The sequence below is a fragment of the Saccopteryx bilineata genome, chromosome 4 (genome assembly GCF_036850765.1).
Source record: "Saccopteryx bilineata isolate mSacBil1 chromosome 4, mSacBil1_pri_phased_curated, whole genome shotgun sequence".
Lineage (NCBI taxonomy): Eukaryota > Metazoa > Chordata > Mammalia > Chiroptera > Emballonuridae > Saccopteryx > Saccopteryx bilineata.
In genome coordinates this window covers 25,460,584-25,479,450 of record NC_089493.1, presented here as the reverse complement: position 1 = coordinate 25,479,450, position 18,867 = coordinate 25,460,584, and the positions used below count along the sequence as shown (strand labels likewise).

The 18,867-nt window shown below is 51.3% G+C and overlaps 1 protein-coding gene across 2 annotated transcripts in view; it reads left to right on the top strand.

The window, feature by feature from the left end:
* The first annotated feature begins 274 nt into the window (after positions 1-274).
* Positions 275-18,867, top strand: part of ESRRB (estrogen related receptor beta) — a 179,096-nt gene continuing 160,503 nt past the window's right edge. The window contains exon 1 of one of the 2 annotated variants that reach the window (XM_066276290.1): positions 275-405. In XM_066276290.1, the coding sequence (XP_066132387.1) occupies positions 404-405 (2 nt within the window). In that variant the 5' untranslated portion in view covers positions 275-403. Of the gene's footprint in view, positions 406-867; positions 989-18,867 lie in introns of those variants that run through there. The other variant, XM_066276291.1, reaches the window with a different exon arrangement.

The following is an 18,867-nucleotide window of genomic DNA, read 5'->3' as shown; positions in this document are numbered from 1 at the left end:
ACACTAGAGCAGTCACTGTCTCTCACACCCTGCACCGTGTTCTGTGCGCCCCTCTGGCCCCTCCGTTCTATCGTGCACTCCTCTGCCCTCTCCAGTGCCCAGCAGCGGCTGTCTGGTCTGCATGGCACTCGGTGCAGTTGAAAGTCTAGAGCTTTTTGCTGTTTTGTTTAAGACCTGGTTATGGTTGTGGGAATTTTTTTTTTTTTTTTTGTCAGCTGCCTGTTATATCAATCACGGAGTCGGGATCTATTTATAGGTTGGGAGTACTGTGTCCTTAGTCACAAAGAGACACAGACAGGGGACTGTCAGCTGGTGCCGGAGGAGCTGAGCAGCGAGTCAGCAGCAACTGGAAACACCTGAGGGGCAGACACGCCACCAGCCTGGTCCGCTTCCGGCCCCAAGCATGTGAGTACCGCGACTTCCCCTTCTCTGCCCGAGCGAGCCCTGCGCCTTCCTGTCCTTCGCCCTACACACACACTCCCCCTTCTCTCTTTTGCTCTCTCTCTCTCTCTCTCTCTCTCTCTTAAATGGATAAAAATATCTCCCCATGCCTGCTCTTTGATCCTGGTTTTCAGCGCTGCAAAGCATCTCTGGGTGGCCGAGAGGAAAAGCTGCCTTGTGCAGATTGTCATGGGAAGGTCAGAGGGACCGGGATGGCTGGTGGGACCGGTGTCACAAGCTCATTTGGAATCAGTGGGTTCCCTTTTATTTTTATTTGTTTTCGCTGAGAAAAAGTAGGTAAATCAAAAGGGCAAGGGAAAGTTTCCAGGCGGCTCAGCGGGGTGGGTCTATCTCCCAGCGTGAAAACTTTTATTTGCTGGCAGCTCGGGCGCCCGGGCGAGCTGGGAAGGTTACAGAGGGACACTCAGTGCTCACAGGACAGGTGACGATGGAGGGCTCCCGGAAGACCTGGGCTCGGCCCGAGTCCCCACGGCCAGCTGTTCTATAGTGCCTCAAAGGAAGTGACTTTTTCCTTTTGCTCCAAAGAGTGAGTTTGCTTAGAATTGACGGTTTGTCTTGCCTTACCAGCTTTTGTTGGCTCACTGATCTGGTGTGTTTTCTCAACCCTGAAAGGGGAACTTGAGTAGGGGCTGGGGGTGCAAGGTCTCTGAAAGGAAGAAGCCAGGTGTGGAGAGTGGCTGGTGCATCTCTGAGCATCCTTCCTGAAGGGAGAAACTTACTATTGCGATTCTTGTCAAAGCCATGCTTGTTTCGGGCATTCAAGGTGCAGGCTCTGTGAGCACGTGGCGATGGGGGGGGGGGGGGGCTTCCAGAGATGGCAGTCCCCAGATAGTGTCCGGTGGTCCACCTGGCTAAGGCACCACCAGCTTTCTGTGGGATACGTGGGACTTGAGTTCCTGGAGAATGTATAGTATTAAGTAAAAACCCCGCACTTGAGGAGGTTTGCTATGTATTATTTACAAAGGAGTAAAAGCTCTAAGTTTTTGGGGGGGAAAAGTCATGGTGCCTCCTATATACGATATACAGCTTTTAAAATGTATCTCATTCTTCGTGCAAGTTGAATAATGCCTGGGTTTCTATTTACTAATACAGGGCTTACCATATACTATATTGCTGAGGACTATGTCTTGATTTGTTTGGGAAAATAATATCCTCACAAAGACATCTTTCCAACAATTTGAAAGCATTACACAAAACAGGCCTGTCTGGACTGTTTGTGATGAAAGACAACATCGTTTTAGCAGCAGACCTAACTTGAGGAAAGTTAAATAATGTGGACACACGAATGTTCAGAGAGGCAACTTGATCTCATTTTACTTTTGACCTTTATGAACTTCAGCTTCCCTTCTTGTGATTCTTTATTTTCACCAGCGTTTTATGTAGGACTGTTGTTGTCTTAATCCATCCGTTTATGATTTTGGAGGGGAGAATGGGTATCAGGAAGGAATAAGAAATTAGAAGGTAAACTCCACATGTTCAAGTAGTAAGTCCACATTGATTGGTGGAGAAATTAAAAACACGGAGTTTGTTGGCAAATGGAGAGGGGGGAGGGCATGTCACTGTTGAAAACCTAGTATGGTAGGTAAACTCCAAGACATGGAGGGAAGAATAACCAGGAGTTGAGCGTATTCTCCATGCTGCATTCTTGGCTCTCTCTTCCAAGGGCTCTGTTTTGCTAAGCAGAGCCTGCTAAGGTTCCCCACAATAATGCTGAAGTGGGATTTGGTGGGTTACTGTTAATTAAAGCTCAAGCGACTCGAGTGATTGAGACATTGCATTCAGAAATCACAGCAGTCGGCTGTTTGCAAAATTGAACTATCCTAGGACTTTCAGATCTCAATGGCTGTTCAGAGAAAGTGTGGCACTTTTTAACCTTTTAATAGAAGAGCAAACCGTTTCTCCCCGCCTCAACATGCACGCCAGAGCCCGCTGGCCCACCATGCGAGGCTGTGGGAGAGACTCCTGCCTCTCTGAGCAAGTTCTGTGATCTCATGAGCGTCAGCGGTTGAGAGAGAAGAATATTCGTTGGAACACTTAGGCAAGAACTGCTCCTTCTTTTGGCTACCTGTGGATGCTTTTAGGGGAGGATGGGGGCTTGTTCGGCAGTGTGATGGAGGGCCTGGCCTTCATCCTCAAGTTCAGGATGTGGTTTTCCCCCTTCGGGCTTAGTGACAAAGACGCAACAGGAAAGCTTCAGGACATTTGCATAAGGCAGCCTATGATTGCTTAGTTTCTGCTTCAATAACAGTTCATTGTATGTAGACCGAGCTCCTGTCAAACTCATCATTTTTTTTTTCTTTCCCAAACTGATTTTTTAAACGCAATTGGGCATCGGGCTCTCTGTGACTTTGTGTCTGCAAAAATCTAACCCGTTCCATCCTTGTTGTGGTTTATGTCTCCGAATGTAGATGCACAGTTAGTTGCCTGTGTGCACACAGTGTTGTTTTATGTGCCCCCCTCCCTTGAGCACATGGAAACCCAGCCCCAGCCTCCTCCCGCATCGGGGCCGGTGAGGCCAATGAACAGGTGCTTTGGAATACAGCAGGCTCAGGTGCGGGACCATCAATCTCAAGGAAGAAGGAATTGCTCCCCTAATTCAAACAATGTTGCATAGCTGGGGTCTCTCCAAAGACCACATACATTTTTTAAAAAATGGCAGCTGGCAGGATTTTTAGACCCAAGACCATGCCCAGCTCTTTCTCCCCATCACTCTGTGTCTGCAGTGTGTCTGCCCATCTTCTTCTTATCTCTGTTTTTACATTTCATTATCCTCCTGCTCTTTCTCCCTCCCTCTTCCCTCTCCACCCCCTTCTCGAGTTCCCTGCAAAACACATTTCTATCTGGCACAGAAAATAAACTCAGATTGTGGGTAGTTATGTTAATCTAATTCAATCCTCAGTGGGTTAAGAGTGAAATTCTAATAGTGGAGCTGTTGAGGGCTTTTTTGTTAATGGCTTGGGGATTACATTGAGTTAAAGGCTCATTTCCTAATCAAACAGAGAGGGAGAGAGTGACTCCGAATATTTATGAGTCTCCCAGCGAGAGTTTAAAACATTCAACTCCAAAAGCAGGGTCTCTGCAGGAGGAAAGAGTTAAAACCCCTCAGGGCTGCTGGGGAAAAAAAAAAAAATTAAACCAGTTAAGCCATCAGCATTTTCAGGCTGCGGCACAACCTGGGCAAAGCGGAAGGTGGGGCGCGCGGGGAGTCGGCGCACAAAGCGAAAATGGAAACTGTGCCAGGAGCTCTGAAGCCAGAGTCAGCTGCTGCGCTCAGAACAAAGTCCCCCGGAGCAGACCGGGGTCCTCGGTTCACCACGGGCCCCGGAGGGGCCGTGTGCCTGCAACTCCCCAGGTCGGTTCTTCCCCCGCAGTCCAGAGGTGAGAACGTGGAGACGGGAGTATGGCTCAATTTGCCGGCAGCTGGAGGGGCCCCCTCCCGCCCAGTGGAGCTGGGGGGGAGAACTCCCCCCACCGCCATCCTGCCCGTGAAATGCTGAGGGCAGTCTTCCCCTTCAGGAGCACGTTCACATCTCCACAGGCCCCGCCCTCTCTTCCCGCTCCGCTCTGGGGTCCGTCCAGGTCCCTCGGTCCCTCTGCTCGGGGGCTCTGTGCCCACAGGGACCTCAAAGCCCACCTGATTCGCTGTGCCCTGGCAAATGCAGGTAGAGAACTCCCCGATCTCGATCTCCCGCCAGAGATGGCGCGAGGAGCGACATGGCCAAGGTCAAGCAAAGTCAAGGCAGAGCTGAGGCCGGGAGTTAAGTTCTCCATGCGCTCTGGCTGCTCTCTCCACATCCTCCGGGGGACAGGAGAGGAGAGGGGACCGTCGGAACAGATGGCCGACAGAGCGTGCCCTGGCTCTCCCTGAGTGCTGCTTCCTTCTCCAGCTCGGAAAGGAAGGGCGGGAATCCTTGGTACAGGAGGATGCTGGATGCCCTGTGGACGCCTGTCTGTTTTTCTGCCACTAGAATGAGCAGTTCCGAGTCCTTTCACTTGGGCCTTTTTTTCCTGCTCCGTGGGGTCGGCAGAGGCACCAGGCTGCTGACTGTGTGTCTCTGGCTTCTCTGCTTTCTGTGTCCCCTGTCCCTGGGCGCTGATCTTCCTCTCGCGGCTTCATGCTCAGGGGCCTGCGAGTGCTCCTGAGTTTGCCCTTTCTGGGTCCAGGCGGCACTTCTGTCTGCAGCAGCGTTTCCGGGTAGCCTTTCCCACGCGGTTGGCACGTCCCTCTTCTGGGAGCTCCTGGCTGCTCTGCCTGCATTATCGCATCATCCCCTGTGGTGTGATCGCTTCTGCGGGGTCCCTCACTGCACCTGCAACTGCCCAAGAGCATGGGCCGCATTTCATTCCCCTCTGTGAGCCCTGGGCATGGGCAGCATTTCATTCCCCTCTGTGAGCCCTGGGCATGGGCAGCATTTCATTCCCCTCTGTGAGCCCAGGGCACGGCCAGCCATTCCTGCCCTACGAGTGCCTCGCATGGACCGCACGGGCCGCACAGAGCTGTGGTGGAGCGCGCACCCCGAGTCAGACAGCCAGGCTTCCGGTCCGGCACCGCCTTTTCTCAGCCATGAGACTTGAGCTACGTAACTCTGAAAGGTCTCAATGTTCCCATCTGCTAACTGGGGGTCATTCTAGCGCCTTCCTTATAGGGTTGCTGGGAAGATGAAATGCGTGTGAAGTGTTAGCCCTTTGCCCAGTAAGTGTCAGCACTTCGGTCTTTTCAGCACCGAGGAGTCACTTCTTATGTCACAGCATGGAAAACAGGCCCCTTCGCCGTCCACTCACGGACTGTGTCAGCTCAGGCGGCTGTGACGAAATACCATAGATTAGGTGACTTAACCAACAGAGATTTATTTTCTTGGTTCTGGAGGCTGGTCCGAGGTCAAGGTTCCAGTACAGCTAGGTTCTGGTGTGGCCCCTCTCTGTACACAGATGTCTTCCTCCGACTGTGTGCCCAGCTCAGCTCTGGGTCTTCCTCTTCTTGGAGGGACACTAATCCCATCATGGTGGCCCCACCCTCATGACCTAATCTAAACCTAACTGCCTTTCAAAGACCCCACCCCCAGATCCACCTCACCAGGGATTAGGGCTTCAGCATATGAACTGTGGGGGGCTGCAAACATTCAGTCCCTGACAGGCCAGAGCCCTGGGTCAGCAAGACTTCCAGCTTCCTCCTCCCACCGGCTATTCCATTCAGAAGCCACGGATCAAGGCATATCAAGAAAGCCCCCAACCTGAAAAGAACTCGGGGCTTTAACCCACTCTGGGAGAGCAGAGGACGTGAGCCCGGCTTTGGGTAGCAGTCCCAAGCAGGGGAGGCAGCCGAGCCTGTGCCTGCTCCGTAGAGACAGCGCTCCCCTCCCTTGGCCCTGGCACGCCTTCCAGCCAGCAGTGTTGATATCCTGGGACTCCGACACTCCTGCACTCCCCTTCCCCCTGCACTCCCAGAGGGCGGTGTGGGCTCTGCCCAGAGTAGGCCAGGCTGGTCCTGGCTGTGAAGCCAGCGGGCTATGTTTTCAGGGCAGCAGGTGGCAACTCTGTCCGCCTCTCTCTCAACGTGTTCACTTGACAAATTAGTCCAAGAGCCAAGTGGGCCTCACGGGAATTCCTGAAGTGGTGTCCTCCCGTGGGCTGCCCTCATCCCGGTGTCCTCAACACCGCCTGTGGTCCCAGGGCAGGGACTATGTGAAGGTGTGAACCCCATCCTTGTCTTTCCCCACGGATGAGCCACTTATGTCCTTCCTGACACAGGGGATGGGAGTGTGAATCACAGTGCCACCCACACTTGCAAAGTGCTCTGTATTCTTCTCACTCTCTCCTCTGCTCTCCCTGCTAGAGCTGGAGGTACCACAGCCAGACACTCCCCTCGCTGTCCCTCCTGCTTCTATAGTCCTCTGTCAAGAAAAAAAGAAATGAGGTGGGTCCTTCCTTAAGGTGGGCACCAACCTTCACTGGACTTTTTTTCTTTTTTAAGTGGAAGGCAGGAAGGCAGAGAAACAGATTCCTGCATGCACCCTGACCAGAATCCACTCAGCAATCCCTGTGTGGGGCTGATGCTCTGCCTATCTGGGACAGCTTCTCCGTGGCTTAGCAACCAAGCTATTTTAATGCCTGAAGTGAGGCCATGGAGCCATCCTCAGTGCCCGGGGCCAACTTGCTCGAACCATTTGAGCCATGGCTGCGGGAGGTGTAGAAAGAGAGAGATAGAGAGAGAGGAGGGGGAAGGATGCAGAAGCAGATGGTCACTTCTCCTGTGTGTCCTGACCAGAAATCAAAGCTGGGACTTCCAAATGCCAGGCCAACTCTCTACCACTGAGCCAACTGGTCAGGACCTGTTCTTTGATTTTGTTATTTATTTTTTTGTCTAAGTTGATGTCAAATTTAATTGCTAAACTGCTATTTCCCCTGTGACTCTTACCCTCATTTGTCAGGCTCTGCCCTCTCCCTTCTGGGCTGTCCCAGTCCCCTCTGACCATCCCACTCTGTGGGGCTATGCTCCCCCTCTTGCTTCTACCACGCTGGTCCTGGGTGGTGCACACGAGAGGGAGAGCGTCCCTCTGAAGTGCTCCAGAGTGTCTGTTTCCGTTAGCACAGACACGGCTTTTGAACCGCGGCATGGTAGAAACATTACCTTAGGTCCTGGACTCTTCCCAGAACAGCATCTCTGCTCTCCTTTGGAAGACGGGATAAAATCTCATGCTGCTGAGGGTTAAATGATCGCAGTGAAAAGTCAAGGCATCTCTTGGGGACTGGCGGCTGGCTGAGACAATTGATTAGCTTGACTTAGTGATTGTTTTAGCAATATTCAGGAGTGAAATTATTGCTGATTAGGCCGTGTATGTGCATGTGTGTGAGTGTGTGTAAGGGTTCGTGGCAATGAAGGGGTATGGTAAGATCTGAGAAAGAGATGTCATGGACTGTTTGCTCCCCAGTCAGTCTCAGGAAGAGACCTCTCACCCGACATGTATCTGCGGTTGTATTAGAACTCTCTCTGGACCCGTCAGCTGGGAGAGGCGGGAGGAAGGGTACACAGGACCTCCGGTACATTTTCTCTGTGATTCCCTGTGGATCTATAATTATTTTGACATGAAATGTGGAAAGACACAGTCACCTGAAGGGAGGCTGGATGCTGAGGGCTGCTTTTAGCTGTGGTTCCGAGGTGCAGCTACCGGGGGGTCCAGCCCAGGCTCAGACCAGTGCTGATTAAGGCACACGTGCTCTCGGGGTCTCAGTTCCCTCGATCATAACATGAGGGCTTGGAAGAAATCTCTTGGGCCCTTCAGCTCTGAAAGTTTCCACTTCAGAACTTGTTCAAAATGGACCCGGAACATTGTATTCCTAACGTGAGCGGTGATCACTGGTCAGCAACCTGTGTCCCTCTGGTCCGAGGCCTTGAGCCCAGGTGCGGCTTCGTCACCCTCTGTCAGCCCCTGTGTCTGTCATTTCCGCAGCTTGTCCTCTCTCCTCACCCCCCCCCCCCCCCCCCGTCCATAAGCACACCTGGGCGGTGAGTGGGAAACTGGTCAGAACTACTTGTTCAAAAGCAAATTGATAAATTCTGTGTTTTAAAGTTTGTTTTTAATTTGTAGAGGTCATCATTTCATACGTCTGTAGTCCTGATATTCTCCCCCTCTCAGTCCGCCACCCCAGAAGTCGCCTTAGGCCTCTCTGCGTCCGGAGAAGCCCCAGTGCCAGGGGCCTGTGCTCAGAGCCCTTCGGCAGCCTCTCAGGAAGGAGCGGGCTGGGTGGGGGGTGGACCCGAGAAGACAGTATCCCATAGAGCAGCCTCGGCCAGTCCTTCCCCTCTCTGCACCTTCATTGCTCCACCCACAGAAGGAGACCGAAACCTGCTCCGAGTATCTCCCGAGATTGGCGGGGGGCTACAGTAAGAATCGGACCATAAACTTTCCTTTAACAATGGAAGTGCTGCCCTGGCTGGCTGGCTCAGTGTTAGAGCATTGACTCGGAATGTGGAAGTCCTGGGTTCAATTCCCGGTCAGGGCACACAGGAGAAGCACCCATCTGCTTCTCCAGACCTCCCCCTCTCACTTCTCTCTTACTCTCTCTCCCTCTCCCCCTCCCACAGCCATGGCTCATTTGAGCAAGCTGGCCCCAAGTGCTGAGGATAGCACCATGGCTTCACCTCAGGCACTAAAATGTAGTTCAGTTGCCAAGCAACAGAGCAGCAGCCCCAGAATGGCAGAGCATCACCCCCTAGTGGGCTTGCCGGGTGGATCCTGATCGAGGCACATGTAGGAGTCTGTCTCTCTGCCTTCCTGCCTCTCACTTAAAAAAAAAAAAAAAAAAAAAAGGAAGTGCTTACCAGTTTCAGACCAATTCCCCTACACTTTGATTTCCATGAAATAGTTTGGATGGTGAATAAGAGGGCTTTGGGGCCATACTCCTGGACCCATGTCCACCTTGTACTAGCTGGGACCTTGGGCAAGTTTCCCAACTTAGTTCCCTCATCTGTATAATGGATGTGATAAGAACACTTTCCTCGTGGAGCAGTTTTGAAGATTAAAGGAGAGATGTGTCCAAGTCCTTGCACAGTGCCTGTAGACAATAGACTCTGGACGCCCTTCCTGTTGGTTATGATGGTGATGATGGCTGTTGTAATCGTTCTCTAGGGCTCCATGCCATAAAGGCCAAGAGGGAGATTTTCTTTTTTTTTATTTTTTTTTATTTTTATTTTTTTAATATAAATTTTTATTAATGTTAATGGAATGACATTAATAATTCAGGGTACATATATTCAAAGAAAACATGTCTAGGTTATCTTGTCATTAAATTATGTTGCATACCCCTCGCCCAGAGTCAGATTGTCCTCCGTCACCCTCTATCTAGTTTTCTCTGTGCCCCTCCCCCTCCCCCTAAATCTCTCCCTCCCTCCCTCTTGCGTTCTCCCTCCCCCCACCCCTGATAACCACCACACTCTTGTCCATGTCTCTTAGTCTCGTTTTTATGTTCCATACATTGGAGGGAGATTTTCAAAGTCCGTATATTCCTCCTAAAGACTGAGTGGATGGCTTAAAAATACAGCAGAAGGTGCTGCTCTAAAAGTGATCTGGACATACCCTGCTCCCCCATGATTCCCTGGGTTGTGGGGTGACCTGGCCAACCCTGTCACCTCTCGTGGAAATCTGCTCTCCACAGTCTAGCATAGATGGCTGCTGAAGTCCAGAAGTTCAAGTCTTCAGGCGGGAAGATTGGAAATGGTTTAAATGGGCTGTCGTGTGTGTCCCTGTGTGGTGGAGTCACTGGGGTGTATTTTCTGCAAAGGGCCAATTCCTCCTCCTTGTGCAGCATGACTGGGCGGGGAGTGCTTGTTCTGCATGTCCTTGATGGTGCATCATCAGGGAGCACTTAGCAAAGGAAGAAGAATGAGAATAAGTAAGGGCAATTTCTAAGGCCTCAGGGGCGGCAGTGGAGTGATTTGTATATTTCAAGGGACGTGTAGCACCAACATCACGCTCTTAGGGGAAAATTCCAAACCCAGACTTGTGACCAGCCTGTGTGTCTGTGCGCACACGAGCACGTTAAGGGTACTGTGGTCAGCCACCCGTGACTCTCCCCTGTCCCTGTCTTGGGCTGAGAGTAATCTTGAAGGGAAGTGTAATTACTGTTTACTCAAGGGCACTCACTGGAGAACACCCTCATGTAATGACTCTTGAGTTAATTCTGCCTTCAGATGCCCATCTGCTGTTGCTCCTTTGGAAGCTATTGGGAACCAAGTACCACTTTGAGCCCAAGGGGGAAAGGATCAGGCAATGAATATTAGTCCCTCCAAGTTCAGGCTTTATTCTTGGGCAGCGGAAATATGGTGTTGGCATTTTTCTCACACAAAATCTTCACCCAGATCTCTGCCCTTAATAGTAAAAGTTTCGAAGCAAAGCCACCTTAATCTAATGAGCGGTCTTGGTGGATTTGGACAGCCGGCAGTACTGATAAAGCAAGGGTGTTCAGAAAACTTCTAAAGACAGGGTCTAAAACAGGGGTCCCCAAACTTTTTACACAGGGGGCCAGTTCACTGTCCCTCAGACCGTTGGAGGGCCGGACTATAAAAAAAACTATGAACAAATCCCTATGCACACTGCACATATCTTATTTTAAAGTAAAAAAACAAAATGGAAACAAATACAATACTTAAAATAAAGAACAAGTAAATTTAAATCAACAAACTGACCAGTATTTCAATGGGAACTATGCTCCTCTCACTGACCACCAATGAAAGAGGTGCCCCTTCCAGAAGTGCAGCGGGGGCCGGATAAATGGCCTCAGGGGGCTGCATGTGGCCCGCGGGCCGTAGTTTGGGGACCCCTGGTCTAAAACATGCAAAAGATGCCATTCATCACTTAGCGATCAGACTGAAGATGTGCGTGGGAGTGAGAGACACCAGCTTCAGGAGAGGAGGAGTACGTGCCTATTAGAGTATTCTGCACACCCACCTGCCAAGGCACGTGTTTGCTTTGGCTTCCTCGGGCCCCTCATTTGCTTTCTTCCCCATTGATTTTTGGAGATGAATTTGCCTACTCATAGAAGGTGGGGAGTGGGGTCAGAGGCAAGTGGGTGAATTATAATAAAACTTTGGAATCTATTTGCTAAAAATATCAGAAATATTACTTTGAAATATGACACTACTGAGGTAGCTGGACGTTGCTTATGGAAATCAGACCGATTTTTGTAGCAATGTATTGATCAAGCCTTTCGATTAGCTTCCTGAAGCCCCCGGTTCTAGTTCTAGCTCGGCCTCTACCTGATGGCTTTGTCCAGGACATGCCATTCTTCCCTGTCCCTGTTTCTTCACCTGTGGAAGAACTGGTGGCCTCGATGGCCTCCCAGTGCTCTTCTGGTCCAGTCTGAACTCCCTGTGTGCCCCACAGCTGTGAGCGCGGTGGTTTCCTCTCCAGAATTAAGGCTCGGCAGACAGGGACAGGGGCCCCGTTTCCCAGCATGCCCTGTCCACAGTGGCTGGACATGACAGGCACCCAACATACGTTTGAATGTACGAATGAAAGAAATGACATAGGCCAATGCCAACCTCCCCAACCCAGAATGAGCTTTGCTGTCTCCAGAAATGCCACAGGCCCGGCCTGAGTTTTGACCCTCTGCGTCCTCCCTCGTTGATCAGGGGTGGTGGCTCCTGCCTCCACAGTGTGGACTGGAAAACTTTTTTTTGCAATAATATGTAAATTGAGCTGCTTAAAACAAACCCACCAAAAACACCTTTGAGGAATGACATTATTTCCCAACTGCCATACCTACTTCTCTGCATGACCATTGTACTGTCTATTTCTGTTCTTTCCCTCCTCTCTCCATTAGACTCTATTAATTTCAAAATATTACATTTGGAGACTTGCTAAATAAAGAGACCTCAGAGCACAAAGTATCCCTTATCCATTTTCTGGGTCCCTATGTGCTTCTGTGTAAAGATTTTTTTCTCTGTTATTTTTGACTAAATGGCCTTGATTTTATCATTAATCGTTACGTGGCAATTCTTTCTACCGTGGCTAACTTATTTCTAAAATATTCTCCCTTAAGTCCTGAAGTCTACTTCTCTTGATCCCTGCTGCCCCCTTTCACGTCTGTCTTTGCCATTTCATAAGACTTATAAAGTGGTTCCTTTATATATTGGACCCTTGATCTCAGGCCTTTCCTGGTCCTCCATCAGAATTTCCCAGAAGGACAGTTTTTACAATTGGACTTTCACAGTTCAGGCAGTCCTGGGTCTCTGTCATTTCCATAGTGAGCCTGGGGACACGCTTTGTTCTCTCTCCCTCAAACCTCATCTTGTCTTTAACCAGCAGTTTTCACATCGCAGACTGACCGCATTATGAATTCTTCAGCGTCTCTCTGTTGCGCCATGTTGTGAAGGAGTCCGCTTTTCTCCTTGACGATAATCTCATCGCACATTAACGGCACTTGGTATTTATTACCTGGGATCTAATCGTGACAGTTCCTTGAAACGTTTCTTTACTGTTGCCTTTCATTGTTTTTAGAGCTTACCTGGTTTCTTGACTTTCTCACGTGACCCATCTCTGCAACGACCCTCCTGAGTGTGGGAGAAGGAAGGAGGCATTTCTCGAGGGCCTGGTGTGTTTGGAAGCTTTACACGGTTTATCTTTGATCTTTGCCATGGCGGAGAGACGCAAGCACTATTATTATTCCCATTTTACAGAAGAGAAGACAATAGGCACTGAGGTTGGGTTCTTGCTGGAGGTCACCCAGGTCATAAGTAGTATTGTTGGCTGTCACCTCTACAATATGCCACAGGGCTAAGCGCGAGCAGGCAACCACTGAAAACCACACCAATAACCTTTTGTATCGTTACCTAAACATTGAACTTGGTCCATCGCTTCTAAATTTTTAGTGTTTTCACTAATCTTTGAAAAGTGTCAGGTTTTAAGAGACCCATGCAAGAGAAGCTACAACTCTTGGCTTTTATTCGCCAAGTCCCTGCACTCTTGGAAGTACCGCAGTACAGATGCTTCCACCCAGCGAGTCCTCTGTTCATTCCACTTTGCTCTCCTCTGCAGCTGGCTACTCACCGTCTTGCCTTCCCCCAATTCAATTTTTAAAATCTCTCCAGAGGAGCAGGAAACCCTGTTGGTAAAATGTAGATCTAACCTGTGGCTAAAATGGGCTGATTTTAAAACAAACTGTGGCGGGTTACCCTTTCTGGAAGCGCCTTCCTGTTTTTTCCTGCCTTGTCATGATGGCGTCTTCCCGACGCCCCGCCCCCACGGCCTTTCCCACTTCAGTCAGGCCGGAGACAATGTTGCCATTCCCTTGATGTTGCCTGTGTTGTCTTTTCCCCGCCATACTCTTTCTATGTGTTATCTTTCTTTCTTTTCTTTTTTTAATTTTTATTTATTTATTTATTTACAGAGACAGAGTAAGTCAGAGAGAGGGATAGTCAGGGACAGACAGACAGGAACAGAGAGAGACGAGAAGCATCAATCATTAGTTTTTCATTGCGCGTTGCAACACCTTAGTTGTTCATTGATTGCTTTCTCATGTGTGCCTTGACTGCGGGCCTTCAGCAGACCGAGTAACCCCTTGCTGGAGCCAGCGACCTTGGGTTCAAGCTGGTGGGCTTTTCCTCAAACGAGATGAGCCCACACTCAAGCTGGCGACCTCGGGGTCTCGAACCTGGGTCCTCTGCATCCCAGTCCAATGCTCTATCCACTGCACCACCGCCTGGTCAGGCTATGTTATCTTTCTTGACTTTGTCTTCCGAGAGAGCTTGGTCTAGACACTGGTGGTCCATCCGCCCTCCTGCCGCCGAGATCATCCCAGCGTCTCATTGGGTGTTACGGGTCCTCTTCCGCTGTGTGGGCTGTACCAGGCTCCGCGCACCACACAGGTTTCTCACTGACGGGGCGAGGTTGGGCATAAGAGGACTCTTGCCAACGCCAGAGCCTCATCCCATCTCTGGTGGCCTTGTCCCCTCTTGATCCGCCCACCTTGGCACCTGGGATGCTAATGACATTCCTGAGGAGAGTTCTGCTCTCCCCCACCATGGGTGGAGTCCAGCACGTGCTGCCTGCTCTGGACAAAGTGTCATCTCCCTGTTCATGGCCCTCAGGGGGCACAGATTCATCGGGTTTCTGCCTTTCCTCCGGCTGCCCTTTCTCCTAAAGGGCCCTCTCAGCCTGCAATCTGCCGCCTGAATGCAGGGCTGGCGGGCAGCTGGGGGTCCCTCACTGGGTGTTTGCAGGGAAATGCTCATAGACGTTGATAATCACTGGCAGGATTCCTAACGTTTAGCACTTTCCCTTGTCCCCAAGCCTCGGTGTCACACTGAGCTCTGTTAGTCCATTGGCAATCCATTGGGCAGCGTTTCTGTCTCTAAACGCCTTGCTTTCCTTGGGGACTTGGTCTCGCGCCCACTCTGAGGCTGCTGTGGTCTCCAGTCCTCTGCGTCTCTTTTTTAAGGGAGAGTACAAAAATTCTCCTGTGGGGGGAGAGGAACCTGTTTGATGGGACTATGGTTGCACTTGGTGGAGGCTGCTGGGTCCCCAGCGCATGGGACAGGGTGTGAGGGTGAACTGCAGGGTCCGCTGCTTTCCAGGGCGTGGCCCTGACCCCGCCCGGGTTTGTAGAGTGGAGTGGTGCAGAGAGCAGTGGTGCTCTCTCCTGTTCCTGGGGGCACTGCAGATCAAAGCTGGCATTTCCCCCAGGGAGCGTGAGCCGTTGCTGCATCACTACCTCCTCATCTGATGGGCGTGTGAATGTCTCTGCTGGGCCCACTGTTTGTGTGTTCTGTGTTCTGTCACCCTGGCTGTTTGGGGAAGACTCCTGAGAGGCGTGGGACAGTGTCTTTAGTCAGCATCCCTAAAAGTAGAGCCTGCACTCTGGATTCTGGGCAAGAGGTGGGTTGAGGGGGTGCTGTCTGCGGGCACCTGCAGGAGAGTGGGGAGGAGAACGAGAGGAGGGGAGGGGGCTCGGTAAGGGTGTGGCCTCAGCTGAGGTCTAACTTCCGCCCGATCCCACAGGGGCTATGGAGCATGAACGACACCACAGAGTCGTCCCCAGCTTGAGGCAAGAATACAGGTGTGCTGTACCCCCATATCAATCAGTCCTTGGCTGAGAACTGCCCTGCGGTGAGAGAGGAAGCTTGCAGGCCCCATGGACCCAGGGGGCTTCCGCTGGTCACGCACAGTTCTGGGGAGAAGGCTGCAGCTTTGGCCCCTGGGGTGCACGGCAGGGGGCAGAGGGGCCTGAACACAGCACCAGCAGACTCCACTGCGAGGGGATTAGGAGGCAGGGTCCTGGCGTGGGCCTCGGTCTCTCCATCCCTTCTTCTCCACGTGGGTCACTCTGGAATCTGACAATGCGCTTCAACCACTCTCCAGGGTGAGCCCGGGGAAGAGCCATGATAACGCATCAGGACCCTGGGTATTGAAGGTGGCAGGTTACAAAGATAGGGACCCTGAAGGTGCCGATGTCCATAGCTTGTGCCACACTCCTCTCTGCATGTTTAAGCTCACCAAAGGCAGAAGGACAGAGACTCACTCACCACCTCTTGCTTTCCCTCTGTGGGAACTGGAAACAGAGTAAGAGGTGGCCTCTTCCTCTTCTGCACAGGACGGCTTCCATCCCAGTCCCTTTGATGGAATTAAGAGCCTCCTTATGGGAGAGACTCTAGGCCTTTGATTTGCCTTCTGCCAAAGGCCAGATAGGTATGTGGGCATTACCTGTAACCAGGCAGCATTCATTATAAATGGCATGTGCCTGGCTCTGCCTGGAGAAAATACAGGAGAACCAGTTCTTGGATCTTTTGGAGGTTGCAATTAGTGGGAGTGAGGCAGGAGGGGTCCCTGCGTGGTTGTACTTGGCTTAGCCTGTCTGGCTGCCTTGTAGTGAAGGGCAGGGTCAGGGCGGGGGGGAGGGCGACGTGTGTGTGTGTGTGTGTGTGTGTGTGTGTGTGTGTGGACAGCCACAGTACTCGGGGGAGGGAAACGGGCACTGAAGGGCCATGCCGCTGTGTGTGACCGCATCTGGCGTCCACTGCAAACCTGCCGGACTTAGTGTCTCCGGTTTCTGGCCCGAGGAGCACAGGCTCCCGCCTCCGCCTACCTAAGGGCACTGCAGAGCTGTGGAATGGTGAACATGGCTTTTGAACTCAAGCCTGATCAACTCTATTGTCCGTATCTCAAAACTAAGCCAGAAGGGCTTGGTACCCAGCTCTGAGAACATGGAGGTCAGGCCCCTGAAGGCATGCTGGCCCATCAGTTCAGGGTGCCAGCTATCCCATTCCCTCCGCCCCAGGCTTGACGCCCCTCCCTGTGTGAGCGCCTCTGCCCGGCTCTCGTCCTCTACTGGTAATGCACATCCCTCACGCTTCCTCCCCCAGCCCTATACACAACCACATCTCTAAGTTATTTTAAGTTGCCTCCTCCCTGAAGTTGCCCTGGTAATATAGAGCCCAAGAGTGAAGACCCCGTTCTGCACGGCCAGCAGCCATTGCAGATTCCCATGGGGTCTGCACACATCAGCGCACACACCTGTTCACATCCGGGCTCACGGATCCACGTTCACGCTCTGTGTGCAAGGTGCTCCGCACTCCCTTACATACCCAGTCAGCGCGCCCCTCCAAGGCTGGCCACGGCGCCCGCTCTGTGCTCTGCACCGTCAAAAACGGAAAAGGAGCTTCAAGACCCAGTGATGTCCCAGCGCCGATGTAGGGGGTGGCAAACGTCCTGGCTCTGTCGTTGGGCCAACTGGCATTCAAATTCTGACTCTGCTGCTGCTTATGGTCTCAGGCAAGCTAATCCGCCTCTTGTGCTCCGTTTTCTCACATAATCAAATGCAGTGTGTGGGTTGTTGTGAGGATTACGTGAGCTCAGGTGGGCTCGGGAGCTCGGCTCGCCCCCTGCCCAGGTGGCCAGAGCTCAGTGACAATGAGGAGAGTTTTCATGGACACAAACCCACTGTGTTGAAGGGTGTTCTGATACTAACAATGTTAGTCTAGTCTAAAACTTTGCCAACTCAAGAATTTGATTATAGACCTGGGAAGAGAGGAGAAATGAGTTTTGCTTCGTAAGATGTTTGAGACCACATGACTCTCCACTCCTCCTCTCCCTCCTGGACCCCATGGCACTTTAAAAAGGCCACGCTGCCCTCTCCTCGGGCTGTGCCATGCGCGAGGTAGGGAGGGAAGCCCCTCCCTGCCAACAGCTTTCCCCAGTGCCTGGCATGTTGGTTTCCCTGGTCGTAGGCAGGGTCTGGGGTGTGCAGGCCACCATCTGCTGGAACCACCTCGCCTGGCCCAGCCCCGGCCCAGCCTCCAGGACCCGTCCCCAGCTTCTGGCAGCTCCCTGCACTGGGGGAGCCCAGGCCCAGGCTGGATGACCTCACAGCTGTGCCTTCGGCCCCTAGGGGGCTCGTGTGTGTCTCTCTCAGGCCTGTCCCGGCTGCCGGGCAGAGGGCCCACTGTCCTTCAGTACCAGAGGCTCACACTGCCCAGCCTGTGCCAGCAGTTGGCAGAAGTTCCTCAACCAAAGGCTGTGTGTTTCTTGCATCCATAGCTGCCTGCTTCTCCCACCAGGGGCACGGACCCCGAGTGGGGTGAGGCTTTGCCAGCTTTTCCATTCCTCTCTGACAGGTCTGGAAACTCCTCGAAAGGTCTCTATTCTCAGGTTAATCAAAGGTGGAAATCGTACAGGTGGCTCTGGAGGCAGAGACACCTGTTACATTACAGCGCAAGGACACCGAGGCTGCGTAAGGAGCAGGCTTTCTAAGCTGACTCTGTGGAAGAGTGTGCAGCTTGTGCTGCCCACGAGGAGGAGGTGGGCGGGGAGGGGCGAGGAGGAGGCAGTCCCATCTGCACACACCATGAAGCAGGCGCCGTGCTTGGTACTCTCCTCTCATCCTTCTTCTCAGACTCGGCGACCCTAGGAAGTGGTACTGTTACTCCCCCATTTTACAGATGAGAAAGATGAGGCCTAGAAGAGTTAAAAGATTTGCCCTAGGCCACCCAGTGGCTAAGTGACAGCACTGGGATTTGAACCAGTCCTCTCTTTAATATCTGTGCCTTTTTTCCCCCTCATAATTCTATATCCACTTTAACATTTGAATCACAAGTATATACTATATACTCAAAAACTTAAAAGAACTTTTTATTTTTATTTTTTTTTTTTCACTATTGAGAAGTCTTTTAATTGTTTCTAAATCCAAGAGGCTGCTTCTTTTTTTTTTTTTTTTTTTATCAATTTTTATTAATGGTAATGGGATGACATTAATAAATCAGGGTACATATATTCAAAGAAAACATGTCTAGGTTATTTTGTCATCAAATTATGTTGCAAACCCCTCGCCCAAAGTCAGATTGTCCTCCGTCACCCTCTATCTAGTTCTCTGTGCCCCTCCCCCTCCCCCTAACTCTCTCCCTCCCTCCCTCCCATGTCCTCCCTCCCCCCCCCACCCTTGGTAACCACCACACTCTTGTCCATGTCTCTTAGTCCCATTTTTATGTTCCACCAATGTATGGAATCATGTAGTTCTTGTTTTTTTCTGATTTGCTTATTTCACTCCTTATAATGTTATCAAGATCCCACCATTTTTCTGTAAATGATCTGATGTCATCATTTCTTATGGCTGAGTAGTATTCCATAGTGTATATGTGCCACATCTTCTTTATCCAGTCTTCTATTGAAGGGCTTTTTGGTTGTTTCCATGTCTTGGCCACTGTGAACAGTGCTGCAATGAACATGGGGCTACATGTGTCTTCACGTATCAATGTTTCTGAGGTTTTGGGGTATATACCCAGTAGAGGGATTGCTGGGTCATAAGGTAGTTCTATTTGCAGTTTTTTGAGGAACCACCATACTTTCCTCCATAATGGTTGTACTACTTTACAGTCCCACCAACAGTGAATGAGGGTTCCTTTTTCTCCACAGCCTC